Source organism: Elephas maximus, chromosome 5 (assembly GCF_024166365.1).
Source record: "Elephas maximus indicus isolate mEleMax1 chromosome 5, mEleMax1 primary haplotype, whole genome shotgun sequence".
NCBI lineage: Eukaryota > Metazoa > Chordata > Mammalia > Proboscidea > Elephantidae > Elephas > Elephas maximus.
Window position 1 is genome coordinate 141,491,209 of NC_064823.1, and position 14,277 is coordinate 141,505,485.

The following is a 14,277-nucleotide window of genomic DNA, read 5'->3' on the forward strand; positions in this document are numbered from 1 at the left end:
CCCTATGGATCACAGCAGAACTTTGTTCAATACAGTGCTTTAAGCTGAGCCCCTATCAGCAGGGGCTCAAACACGCCAGTGGTTTTGAGGATGGCGTGGGGCAGGGCAACGTTCTGTTCTATTATGCACGGAATTGCCATGAGCCAGAGTTGACTTCAGGGGAAGTAACAGCAATAATCCAAAATGATCTCATGTCAAAATTCTTAGCTTAATTAATTTGCTAAGACCCTTTTCCCAAATAAGGTCATGTTCACAGGTTCTGGACAGACATATCTTTCAGAGGACCACCACTCAACCTACTAAAATAATCCTACAGCCAACCTGCCTTCTTTGATTATTTATCTGATTTTTCCCTCCAAGGATTGATTTTGAGAATTGTATTTATTACCCTTGATCTGAATATTTAATGCTGTTGAAATCTATTTTCAAATTGCTCTTATAAGGAAAATATTTTGTAGCTCCTGCCACAGTAGGTGGGGGTGATGTTAACAGCTTTCAGTGATTCATTCCATTCTGGGACTTGCAGTATCAAGCAAATGAGAACTTCTAACACTTAATTTTTGTTTTCTTCTGCTCCATAAACATTTGACATTTTAAAAAACATGTCTATATTAAGCCTTACTTCTTTTTTCATGTTTCAGCATAAGTGATATACTGAACTAACTTAGAGCTGTGTTAAGTGGTAGCAGTGGACATCAGACTCTTCCTTATGGTGTTTATATTCAAGAGTCATGAGCCCAGATAGCATTCCTAAGCATTGTCTATAGATCATACAGCGTTAACATCATTAGTATAGAATAGAAATGGGTATATATGAGCTTTATAACTTTGGTCAAGTTTTATATTTTTCATTTAGTTACCTTCTAGAAACTTTGAAATTTCAAAGATGTCAGCAAAAATATTGATTATGAATGGGCCTTCAGTTCATAATGATACATGATATTATGTGTTTCCTAGTTTCATAGTCTCCCGTTTCAAAATTGGGTATAAAAGCTGTCCACAGAGTAGATTTATTCATCCTGATCCTGTTTTCTTGCACAAAATCCTTAAACACATCAAGTAATGTGTAGGCTGAATATATTAACATGAGGTTGTAAACTGTATTTTTAAGGTTACAGTTATAACTTTTTAAGTGTGATGAAATGTCTTCATTTTTTATTCTCCTCAATAAAATCTATCATTTATTGTACTAAAGTCTTTATGACCAAGCAAATGACAGTCCTTTTGCGGAAGTGATACTGAATCTCAGTGGGCGTAATTCAGTCACCATCCTGGCAATTTTTCACAAGCTACTTCCATATTTGGTTTTCATTTTTCTTTCAGAGGTGGGATACTAATGTCATTGAGCTTTGTAGCTGGTGTATTTTTTTCATTCATTCCTTTATTTTTGGTTTATTGGTTATAAATTCTGAACCACCGTAAAGTTCATCAGCTCTGCTCATTAAAACATGAATAATCACAGAAAATTAAAAGAAGCTGGAAGGAATCTTGGTGATCATTTTCCTCTCATTTTTTCTTCTTCCAAATGATGAAATCGAAGCCTGTCTAGAAAAATGAAGTGACTGTCATGAAACTAAGTCATTTATCAGTTAATTATTAGTTTATTAGCTAATGACAATTAGCTGACCTCGAGTCAATGGTTGATGGCAACCCCAAGTACAAAAGAACCAAATGCTACCTAGTCCTGTGTTATCCCATGATTGGTTGCTAATTGGACTGTTGTGATCCAGAGGGTTTGCATTGGCTGATTTTCAGAAGTAGATTGCCAGGCCTTTCTTCCTAGTTTGTCTTAATCTGGAAGCTGCCCTGAAACCTGTTCAGCATCAAAACAACACACAAGCCTCCACAGACAGATGGTGGTGGCTACATACAAGGTGCATTGGCCAGGGACAGAACCTGAGTTTCCCTCATGGAAGATGAGAACCCTATTCTCATTTTTTTGTTCTTACAAATGATGAGATTGAAGTCTATCTAGCAAAGAGAAGTTATTCTTGTGAAACTAAGTCATTTATTAGTGGTGGGGCTGAATTAAAACCTTGGACTCTGGATACCAGGCCCAATGTTCTTTGTACTACCTTTGGTGTCTATTAAGTTGCGAATGTCAGTCATTCCATAAATATTTTGGATTATAAAAAAATAAAAGTGACTCTTTAATCTCAAAGCATAATTATAATATTTACCATGTCAGTTTTTTATTTCTAAGATATATATTCAAAATTAACTCAATTTCAGAGTATACTCATTTACTCAAGTTCTTATGTTTATCACAAAGAGGAAACATATTTTATGATTGAGAGTTTTATATTCTGGATATTGAAAGATGCCATAAGATTATAAAAAATAAAACAAATTAATAGAAATCTTATCATTAGGATAGTGATCCTTTTGATATACTTCTCAGTCTTTGTGTGTGTGTGTATGTGTGTGTATGCATACATTCATTTCAATCAATGGCATTAATTTTATTACTTTTTAACTTATTGTAAGCAATTCCCAGATGCCTTTTTTGTCAGATTTCCTTTGAAAGAATCACTGTTTAGTGGATGCGTGCAATTTTGTTGTTTGTATCTAATTTTGTTTCAATCATCCTCTTACAAGTGGCCTTTTTGATAAGTTCTAATTTTTTTTTTTTTTTGTTATATTTCATTCTGAAATAGATATAGTTGGCTATACTTTTTGTCAGATTCGGTGACTATTACCTTAGGATTGATCGCTACTCAGGGGAACAAGGATTGAAGCTGCTCATATGCATTGCCAGGCTGCTTGAAAAAGCCTGTTCTGGAGACTGTTGTGGCTGTGCGTGAGCCTGACTTTGCCTCTGCCTGTACCTACTATCAAATGCTTAAAATCCTTTGCAGCTTTGACCAGAATAAATGGCATTGTATTTTAGTTGTAATGTTTACCATGTTTTCTTGAATCCGTGTCTTTCCTTTAGTAGCAGCATTTGGGAGGGACCCCGTACTACACAATAATAATATACTTTGATTGCAAGATGGATCACAGGAACCTTGGTGGCACAGTGGTTAAGTGCTTGGCCGCTAACTGAGAGGTTAGCAGTTCAAAGCTACAAGCTGCTCCACAGGAGAAAAATGTGGCAGTTGGCTTCCATAAAGACTATAGCCTTGGAAATCCTATGGGGCAGTTCTCCTCTGTCCTCCAGGGTCGCTATGAGTCAGAATTGACTCAACAGCATTGGGTGTGGGCAAGATCCATTTTGACTTCAGAAACACGAAAATGGTCAGGATGTGTAGCCTAGAACCAAGGGAACAGGGTCTGAAACTCAGTGAGCACTCATTGAGTGTACCATTTATTTTATACTTGCCTTTTAGTATTTGGAAGATAATATTCTTCTTCCCTGTCTAGTCTAAGAATGAGAGAAGTCTGTTATGGAGAGGTGAAGTGACTTGCCCGAGATGAGCACACCTTGTATAAGTGATAGAGCTGGCATTCAAACCTAGAGATACTTGACTTTAGAAGTTCCTAAAAGCTCTGAAATGTTATCTGCGTGAGCAGGATTTTTTAAAAATTCTGCTTATATCAAAAGAAAATTGAAGGTCAAATGAATTCTTGTGTTTGGTTTAATACAAATAATCTCTTTAGAATGAAAATTTAGACAAAATAAAATTTAGATACCTGAAATCTTAGGACCCAGAGTTATTCTCTATTAATACTTGTATATACAACCATAAGATGTGATTCTTTATCTAAATATATGTAGATTTATATTTTGACAAGAAATTGGATACCCTGTATTTCTCTCCTAGCTTTATATTGTGAACATTTTTTCCATGTTAAAAAATACAGATTGTCTTAGTCATCTAGTGCTGCTATAACAGAAATACCACAAGTGGATGGCTTCAACAAAGAGAAATTTATTTTCTCACCATCTAGTAGCCCAGAAGTCCAAATTCAGGGTCTCAGCTCCAGGGGAAGGCTTTCTCTTCTCTCTGTGGGCTCTGAAGGAAGGTCCTCATCAGTCTTCCCCTGTACTAGGAGCTTTTCCCAGCAGGAACCCCCAGTCCAAAGGATGGGCTCTGCTCCCTGTGCTTCTTTCTTGGTAGTATGAAGTCCCCACTCCCTGCTTGCTTCCCTTTCCTGTCATCTCTTGTAAGATAATAGATGGTGCAGGCCACACTCCAGGGAAACTACCTTTACATTGGATCAGGGATGTGACCTTAGTAAGGGTGTTACAATCCCACCCTAATCTTCTTTAACATAACAATCACAAAATGGAGGACAACCACACAATACTGGGAATCACGGCCTAACCAAGTTGACACATATTTTGTGTGGACACAGTTCAATCCATGACATAGATACAAACTGTAATTGTGAGGATTTTTACAGTTCCTGATACTGGAAATGCAAATCATTAAAGGTTAAGGGAAAAAAAAAGGAAAGAAATACTTTTTTTCGTCTTTGGTAAGTGGGAGATTGAGAGAAGCGGCTTCTTTCAGTAATAGCTGGATCCAGAGGCACCTGAGAACATCAGAACTTGCCTTTTACTCTTGGCTGTTTTTCTGCTTTGGTTTTGTCCCCAGGCCATCTGTTGTGTTGGAAGAGTACCTTCCATTTTAGTTCTAGCAGAAGTACTAGGGCTTACGTTTACAGGGCCATCCTCACTGTGGCCAGGGGATAGAATGCTTTAAAACAGTGCTTGTCAGACAGCATCCAGCTGTGGGTCTCAAGTAGCAGATGTCACTGTCCCCTTGAGCAGGGTGTCCCCTTTGTTCAGGGCATTCTCAATTTGTGCCTTTTGTCCCTGCATAATTACTGAGATCACCACCCTGTTTCACTTTCTGAAGTGTCCTGGTTTGGATGATGATTGTACCTTGTGGAGACTTTAACCTTCAAGTACTTCTGAGATTGTGGCCGAGGGCACTTTGGCTTATTTGTATTTAGTTCCTGGGTGCCAAGGATGCCAACTGATTCCCTTACACAGAATCGCTGTATTGCACTGTCCCAGGGGGCACTGCTCATGAAGTACCGACTGTGAAGGGTGCCACTGAAGTTGGCAATGCCGTGTGCAATGGAGAATTTTTCTCTGAAAACACTAGTAATATGCTGCTTGACCAACATTGGAATATGTGGTAGAATGTGGAATTTGGAGTCTGGGTTCAAATCCTGGCTCTATTCTATTTGTAGTGTCATGTTGACAGGTTTGCTTAACTGCTCTGTGCTTCGGTTTCCTCGTTTTCCTTAGCTTGAGTCCACCCTTCTACCCAGTCTTGTATGGAACCTTTAACATTTTCACGTTATTTATGGAAACTTTTAAATTCTTCATTAGAATTTAAAACTGCACAAGCTGCATAAAGCAACAAAGCCTAAAGAGGAAGCACAACTATGTTCACATTGTCACTCTTTAAGCTAGTCTTGCCAGGGGTAGGCTCGACTGTGACTTCTTTTAACCCATTTTTGTTTTCAGTTCATTTTTTAGAGAATGATATCTTAATGCGTGAGATATAATACTGTGATGCAACTCTCTGTGTCAATATGTGAGCGTGAGTGAAAAACGTATTTACAAAGACTTGTAGATTTATTTACTGTTAGATTACAGGTAGTATGCAGCATTATTGAATTGATATCTAGGAGATGCTTTATTTCTTTGTAAGGCCAGTATTTTATAGAGCATATGTAGTACGTGTTTCTGTTTAGTTTCCAGCTTTTAAATAAGTATTCAAATGGAACATACGACTAGCCTGTGCAAGCTGAATAGCCATATAAATGGACATGGCTTTCTTTATTCTTATATGGGACTTAACAGCTCTTCTGTAGGGACTTCTCTCCCTTTCCATTTCAGAATTTTGATTAAGGGTGACAGGAACGATTTAACATATGACGGAATGTGTGAGTGAGCTATTTTAGGTAGTTTCTCAAAGAAAGGGAAAGATGTCCCTGTTTTATCAGGCATCTCAAAAATTCTTTTGGTAATAAATGATTTCTTCGAATTCCTCATAGGTTTAACCATAACGAGCTAAATGATTTTGACATTGATGATGTACATATATCAGGCGACTTACTTTTTTTTTCCCCCTCTCTCATTTTTAGGATTCTGAGTAATAATAAAATATCCGAGCTGAAGAATGGCTCATTTTCTGGGTTAAGTCTTCTTGAAAGATTGTGAGTATTCTTCTATTACCATTTCTTATTACTGCTTTTATTTAATGCATTTTTACTGTAAACCTATCACTAAATTCCCAACTTTTTAAAGTAAAAATTGAGTTTTTTTCCAACGTGCTACTGTGAAAATTTTCGAAAACTGAATTTTAAAAAACAAGCAGTTGCTTTGAGCAGGGACTCGTTAACTTTTTGTAAAGAGGCAGCTAATAAATCTTTTAAATTGTGTGGTCTCTGTTGCCTGGTAGCATAGTGGTTAAAAGCTACAGCTGCTAACCAAAAAGGTCTGCAGTTCGAATCCACCAGACGCTCCTTGCAAACCATATGGGGCAATTCCACTCTGTCCTATAGGGTTGCTATGAGCTGGAATCGACTCGATGGCAACAGGTTTTGTTTACCGGGTTTGGTCTCTGTTGCAATTACCCAGCCCTGCCATTATAGTGTAAAAGCAGCCACTGACAATAAGTAAATGAATGGGTGTGTGTCTATACCAATAAAACTTTATTTATTAAAACACGAGATGGGCTGTAGTTTGCTGACCATTGGCTTAAAACTTAGATGCTGTTTTGAAATTCTATATCATGAAGTGTGTTTACCTTATCGGGTAGGTAGAATTAAACAAAAAGTTAAGATAAACTTTTGGATACACTTTGATACTTTTTAGGTATCTTTGAATATGATAGTTATTTTTTTAATATAATATTTTATTGTGTTTCTGGTGAAAGTTTAAACAACGAATTAGGTTCCCATTTGACAGTTTCTACACAAGCTGTTCAGTGACATTAGTTACATATTTCATAATGTATCAACATTCTCTTTAATTGCTTTCTGGTTGTTCTGTTTCCTTATCTTCTCAATTTTGCCTTAGAGTAATTGTTGACCTTTTGGTCTCATATAGATGTTTCTTTCACGGAACATTGTACTTACAGATGATATCCTTTATTTTGTGTTCCATCTGTAATTTTGAGTTTAAGATTTATATAAAGAGTATCTCAGAGTGATATTCTCAGGGAGTTCTCTGGTCTTAACCAGTCCAGTAAGTCTGGCTTTTTAAGAATTTGGGTTCTGTTTCCGCATTTTTCTGCCGTTCTATCAGGGTACATCTCTTGTGGCCCTGATCAGAATGGTCGATAGTGGCAGCTGGGCAACATTTAGTTCTTTTGGTCTCAGGGTAGATGAGGCCATGGCTAGCGTAGGCTCTTAGCTCTTCAGACTAGTTTCTTCTCTGAGAAGAGAGTTATGTTTTTGCTTTGCAACCAGGTCTAGTGTTGTTTATGATCAGATGTGTTATAAGTAGCACTCATTATTTTTCACTTTGGTGAATTTTAGACAATGACTGTTTATGTTGCTTGCATTCTGAATGTCTGTGTCTCTGAGTCTCTTCTCCTCTTATAAGTACACCACTCAAATTGGATTAGGGCCCACCCCACTCTAGTATGACCTCATACGGTCTTAACTAATTGTATCTGCAAGGCTCTGTTTCCAAATAAGGTCACATTCGCAGGTACCAGTGATTAGGATGTGGACATATCTTTTTGGGGGACACCAATCAACCCATGAGAACATTCTTGGCATGGCAGTCCTTAATTCTTAGATGCTTTTGCTGCTTTTGATCAAGTATTCCTGCCATGCTCCACACAGTCCATGTGCCTCAGAGGATGCCGACCATGGCCCTACCTCCAGGTCTAACTGGGCTCCGGACAGCTCCTCACACACATTCCATAATCACTGCTTCAGGAATGGGCATTTGGTCCATTTTAGTTGAATGGAGAAGAGCCTGGGTGGTGCAGGTGGTTTGCGGTCTTGGTGGATTGAACCCACCCAGCGGCTCCATGGAGGAAAGGCCTGGCAATCTGCTTCCATAAATATTACAGCCAAGAAAACCCTGTGGAGCTTTTCTACTCTGTAGCACGTCGGTTGCCGTGAGTCAGGGCCAGATTTAACAGCAGCTAACACCAACAACAGTTGAATCAAGATTTACTTGGGGCTTTTGTGAAAGAAATTTCCCCACTGTCACCAGGAAAGATGGTTGTACTTCTTTCTGGTAAAGAAGCCATCTGCTCATGACACACAGAAGTGGTGGTGCAGAGGGGAGTCCTGGAAGAACCTAGCTGAAGCCTCCCTGACTCTAGACTTTATAGTTACGTGAGGCCATGAGTTCCCACTAGGCCTTTAGTTCCTTGCAGACGAGAGTCATCGTGGCTGATGGACACCCTTAGTGTGCAGGGTCTTGTCAGACATCTAATAGGTGCTCAGTAAGTAATTAAAGGTATCAGTGGGGTCTTCCCTTTTCCAAAAAGGAAGGATGACAGGCACTCCTGTGTTATAAATGGTGTCTTGTTATGTTTAGAAACATGTTTTATTTTGGGCACCTAGGATTGATGTAGGTGTTTATATGCATCCTGAAAAGTGTGCAAAGCACAGCTGATGTTCTGTGCTGTGGTGTGGATTACCCCTTTTTATGTTTACTTTTCAATTCCCTTTGTCTTTGACCTTATTTTCAGCCATTTGTTGGTAATAAATCTGTACATGTTAGAAATATTGTATTAGGTTGCCATTTGGGGTGATATTAAGACACTGTTGTGATTGTTTTTAGCCAGGGGTCTGTTTATACCTGACTCCCAGAATACCACCTCTCTTCTTGGTGGAAACATAGAGAGATATGTAGATGGGGGACTTTGAAAGACTATTTTGTTGAGGGGCTTCAGCCTAAAAGCCCAGTGATGGCTCTGAAGGCTGGGCCTCCTCTGCTGGAGAATGTCTTTATCTCAGTAACTCTAAGTTCTGCATCCTCTGCGTACATCCGGAGCTCAGGCCTGAGCCCTGGCCTCACCTGTGTAGGGTGAGGAAGCCGTGCCTGCCCACGTTGGACCTGCCTGCAGCATTGTCTTTGTGGGAGAACGGACAGTTCAAGAAGAAAGGAGGACAGTATGTCATGGCTCTAACAGTTCTGGCCCCTTGGAAGGAAGGAGAGGAGAAGAGTGACAGAGAAGTGCTGTGCAGACAGGGCTGCCCCCTGTGACCCTATAGTGTCCCTTACTTGGTACTGCAGGTTCCTGCTGCGACTGGAGGCTGAAATGGCAGAGAGGAAGCCACCAGCCTATCATGGAGGTGCCCCTCGCCTTGGTTTCACTTTAGTTTTAGGGCACTGGAGACAGCAAGGGGCCCTGGTGGTGCAGTGGCTTAAGTGTTTGGCTGCTAACCCAAAGGTCAGCAGTTCGAATCCACCAGTGGCTCCTTGGAAACATTATGGGGCAGTTCTGTTCTATCCTGTAGGGTCGCTATGAGTTGGCATCAACGGCAGTGGGTTTTTGGGTTTGGAGACAGCGAAGCAATTCCACATGCAGCTATTTGACCCTTTTGCCAGGAGTTTACTACCATGGGTTGATTAACATCTTCTCAGACCTTAGCCAGCACAACCCCGTTTTTCTAACTTTGACATGGAAGTTGGGGCATCAGGGAGGGAGGGGTGCAGTGGAGGGGGAGCCTTCCCACCCCAAGAGCCCAGCACCATCTTTCTTATATTTACAGTTTCTACTCTTTCTTGTTCTCCAGTTTGATTTGATTTGCTAATTATAAAGCTAAAGCCTCTATAGCTTCTGTACTTTCCATACCAACTCCTTGCGATTAAGACCCTCTGTTTTCATAGCTCTTGTCATTTTCCTTTTTTTTTAACCAGTTAGTCCACTTACTGTTCCATCCTCTTGCCCCACTGTCCTCATCCTGTAGCCAAATCCAGGGACCATTTCTTCCTTCCTTTGTGAGACAGCTCTAGTCCACGCTTTTCTGTGATTTTTCACCATCGTAAGGTTCTCCTCATGATGCTGGTTTACTGCTGGGTCTTGTCACACTATCCACAGTATATCTAGGTGGCTTTGTCTCTCGACTCTGCAGAGACTGTGCCTGTATGCTAGGACTCTGCCTTGGGGTCTCTCACTTCAGACACAAGCCCTGTGAATGTACTGCTGCAGCATTTTGATACATTAATTCAAGTATGTTTCCTAATACTCTCCATCTGGGAAAGGATGACAAAAGAGAAAAAAGGAACCAGTTTTTGGCCGTCAAGTTCCTAAAGGCCTAGCCCAAGTGTAGAAAAGAGATTTGAAAATAAATAAATAAAGACATAAATAAGAGAAATTTTTTCTTCCCTTAGATAAACATTCTGTGGGCTAATTGGAGAGTTAAGAGGGAATATGGAAAGAGCTTTATATATGGTGATGGGTCCCCACGAAAGCCTTCCATCTCTGCCTGCCACCCCATCTGTACTCAGGTTGAGTATGGTGCAATGAAGAGACCATATAAATCGACATAGGGCCTAGATCCAAGGACAGAGTAGCTGAGGACTCTTTCCCAGAGAAGAAGAAAAATCCCAGACATCCCAGGACCCAGCATGATACATCAAACCCAAACTCAAACCTCTTGCCATCAAATCAGTTCCGACTCATGGCAACTAGTTTCAGAATAGAACTGCTCTGTAGGGCTTTCTTGGCTGTAATCTTTATGGAAGCAGATTGTCAGGCCTTTCTTCCATGGTGCTACTGCATGGGTTCGAACCACCAACCTTTAGGTTAGTAATTGAGTGCAAACTGTACGCCTCACTCAGAGACCTGAGAAGAAACGGCCACGTTGCCATTTGAGGCACGATGGGCAGGACAGCCTGTTCGGGAGCTCCCCAGGGAGCAGCAGAGCAGTCCTTGCTCAACAGAAGGGTGGTGTCGCTAGTTGAGTGCTGAGCTCTTCCTTATAGGAGCCTGATGGTTGGTGGTGAGGAATGGTTTAGAACAGACCTGGGTAGCTTCTGGGATCGGTTGTTAAGATACATGTACATAAATTTATTTAGCCTAGTAGAGGATTTAATGTGACATGAATGACAACATTTTTAAATTGTTTTAGAACACAGTGTAGCATACTTTATTCTTTTAACTCCCGTCATTCCTGTCCCTTTCTGACTCTTCCATATGTAAACCCAGGTGCTTTCTTCGCCTCAGTACTGGAGTGAAAATCACTCACCCTACACTACCCTACCCCCGGGGCAGCAGTGGTTCAGAAGGAGAATTCTCATCTCCTATGTGGGAGACCTGGGTCAGGCCATTGTACCTCATACACAGCTACCACCCATCCCTCTGTGGAGGCTTGTGTGTTGCTATAATGCTGAACAGGTTTCAGGGGAGTTTCCAGACTAAATCAGACTAGGAAGAAAGGCCTTGTGATCTACTTCTGAAAGTCAGCCAGTGAAAACCCTGTGGATCACAGTGGGCTGACTTGCAACCCCACCCATGATACAGATGGTGTGGGACCAGGCAGTATTTCGTTTGGACAAACTGAACAGCATCTAGCAACACCACCACCCCATCCCTGCCCCAGCATCCCTCAACTCGTAACTGACAGAGATGGAGGATAAATACCCTTTCAGGTGGGATGGCTCAGGTGTTCTACACTGTCTTCCAGAGTTCTCCAGGGGATTGGGTCTTAACTGAATGTGGTTGTCACCTTCTCAGCACAGCACCTTTTACTGGCTTCCTTTTCTTTCTTGTCTCACTTCCTCACTTCCTTATTGGTGTGTCCCGAGATCACCTCTCAAATAAAACCACCGCCATTATATCCTTGTCTCAGGGGAGAACTCCACCTAGGACACATAGCCAGCTAAATAAGGTCTTTGCAGTCCAGGTTTGGCTAGTTAGAGACCTTGAAAATGAGAATAAATTAGCCAAACAATGTAAAAACACAACAGAATAGGATATGAGGTAAAAGGCAGGAGGTAGAACAAGTAATTTTTCAAACCAGAGCCAGGACTTCAAAGTTCTATGACCTTAAAATAACTGGAGCCAAAGCGTGCAGATTATGGGGTAGGATTCAGTAGGGCAGGGAAGGCAGGCAGAGGAGAAGAGTAAGGGCTGCCTGGGTTGAGAGGGCATTGGTGGTTCGGTGGTAGAATTCCCTCCTTCTGTGTGGCAGACCCAGGTTCGATTCCTGGTCGGTAAACCTCATGCGTAGCCACCACTCATCTGTCATTGGAGGTTTGCCCATTGCTATGATGCAGAACTGGTCTCAGCAGGGCTTCCAGACTAGATGAACTAGGAAGAAAGGCCTGGTGACCTACTTCCAAAAATCAGCCAATGAAAACCCTATGGCTCATAATGGTCCGATCCGCAGCCGATCATCTGTATGGTACAGGACCAGGCAGCGTTTTATCCCTTTGTGTTTGGGGCCCTCCTGAGTCCAGGGCCGATTCAATAGCAGCTGACAACAACAACAACAATATCCTCTTCCCGCAGAGATTGAGGAAATCGAGAGGCCAAGCTGTCCCTGGCAGTTCTTTCGGGTCGAAGGATACACTTCCTAAGAGGCTTCGCTTTCTCTTTCTGATGTATTAAATGTTCCACAGAGTAAAACAGGCCTGGGGTGCACGCACTCTCACAACCTCCATCTAGAATAGATCCTTCTGTCTGAGGCTTGCCAGTTTGTTCTTCCAAATGCTTGGGTTTTATTTGGGAGCCTTCTTGTTTTCCACTGTTTGCTTTGGATTTGTACCCCCGAGAGGGTAACGCTGTGTGTGTGTGTACGCGTGCGTGCGTGCATGCATTTGTGTATGTGTGCACACGTGTACCCTTGTTTGCGTGTGTGTGCACATGTCTGTGCGTGTGTGCATGCTTTTACTTTTATAGGAATAATGAGGACGAGTTTTTCTTTAATTTAGGAGTTCAAATTCAGGTTTTTATTTTTATAACACAGTAACTGAATTCTTGTGGCATCTGGGAAACTTAATTTCCTAGTTTGGTTCTACCTTTTTGAAGATTACTTTCCATTCTTTTAAAAGTACATGCAGTGGATGAGTGATGTTGATTTATGATATCGGATTAGTTAAAACCATAAAAAGTGCTTAGACTAATAGCAAGGCTTGATGCAAATCAGTGAATTCATTAAGCAGGTATTTATCAAGTGCCCATACTGTTCTAGGCTTGGGTCCTAGAACATGGAGCTTGTGTTTTAATGGGGCGAGACATAGAGTTGATATAACAAGCAAACTTTACAAGTGCTATGAATAAAGGGGGGGAACCCTGGTGGCGCAGTGATTAAAGTGCTTGGCTGCTAACCAAAAGGTCAGCAGTTCAAACCCACCAGCTGCTCCTCAGGAGAAAGATGCAGCCGTCTGCTTCCTTAAAGATTATAAAAAAATAAAAATAAATTTTTTTTTTTAGCCTTGGAAATCTTATTAGGTAGTTGTACTCTGTCCTGTAAGATCACTATGAATTGGAATTGACTTGACAGTGCACAACAATAACAATGAGTAAAGAAGGGGCAGTCTCTGGTATAAATGGATAGTGCACTCAACTGCTAACTGAAAAGTTGGAGGTTCGAATCTACCCAGATGCATCTCTGAAGATATACCTAGCTATCTGTTTGTCATCTGTCTTCCTTCCTCCCTTCCTCCTTACCTCCCTCCCTCTTGCTTCATCTTATAGTATTGTCGTTCCTGTATTGTGTTATATATTTAATCGTCAGTATTTCATGACAAAGAGTCTTTGTGGCATAGTGGTTAAAGCTGCTATCTTGGAAGGTTGGCAGCTTGAACCCACTAGCTGCTCCTCGGGAGAAACATGGCAGTCTGCTTCCCTAAAGACCACAGCCTTGGAAACCTGATGAGGCAGTTCTTCCCCATCCTGTAGGGTCGCTATGAGTTGAAATCGACTCGATGGCAATGAGTTTGGGTTTTTCTGGTTTATTTAGTGGTATCATCTCCCTCCCCCTCAAGATACTCTACCAATGCTGGGATTGCATAGTGCTCAATGTGTTTGACCCCCCAACATTCATTGTACACCAAATGATGGGTCTAGTCTACCGAGCAGGTTAGCTTCCCTTCCTAGGGACTGACAGAGCCAGTGCTAGCCTTGAGCGATGTGGTGGGACTTTGGAGAAGATTTCCAAGCTCCTAATGAGACACAAGAAGAAAGTCTTTGTTTTTCATGAATTTGTGCTTGGAGGTGATTTCTGGATGTAGAATGCTGTGACTGAGCGACCGGCCTGACGACCAAGTTGATACGCTGAGGATGGTGGATCTGACGACCAAGTTGATATGATGAGGATGGTGGATCTGAGAGGTGGTTGGAATCACCCACAGAGGCTGCCTGCTTCTAGGTTTCTATAATGCCAGAGAGTTAA

The 14,277-nt window shown here is 41.3% G+C and overlaps 1 protein-coding gene across 2 annotated transcripts in view; it reads left to right on the plus strand.

The window, feature by feature from the left end:
• ADGRA3 (adhesion G protein-coupled receptor A3) overlaps nt 1-14,277 on the plus strand; it is a 180,380-nt gene that overhangs the window by 51,369 nt on the left and 114,734 nt on the right. For both annotated transcript variants that reach the window (XM_049886440.1, XM_049886439.1), the window contains exon 2: nt 6,049-6,120. In XM_049886440.1, the coding sequence (XP_049742397.1) occupies nt 6,049-6,120 (72 nt within the window). The remainder of the gene's footprint in view (nt 1-6,048; nt 6,121-14,277) is intronic.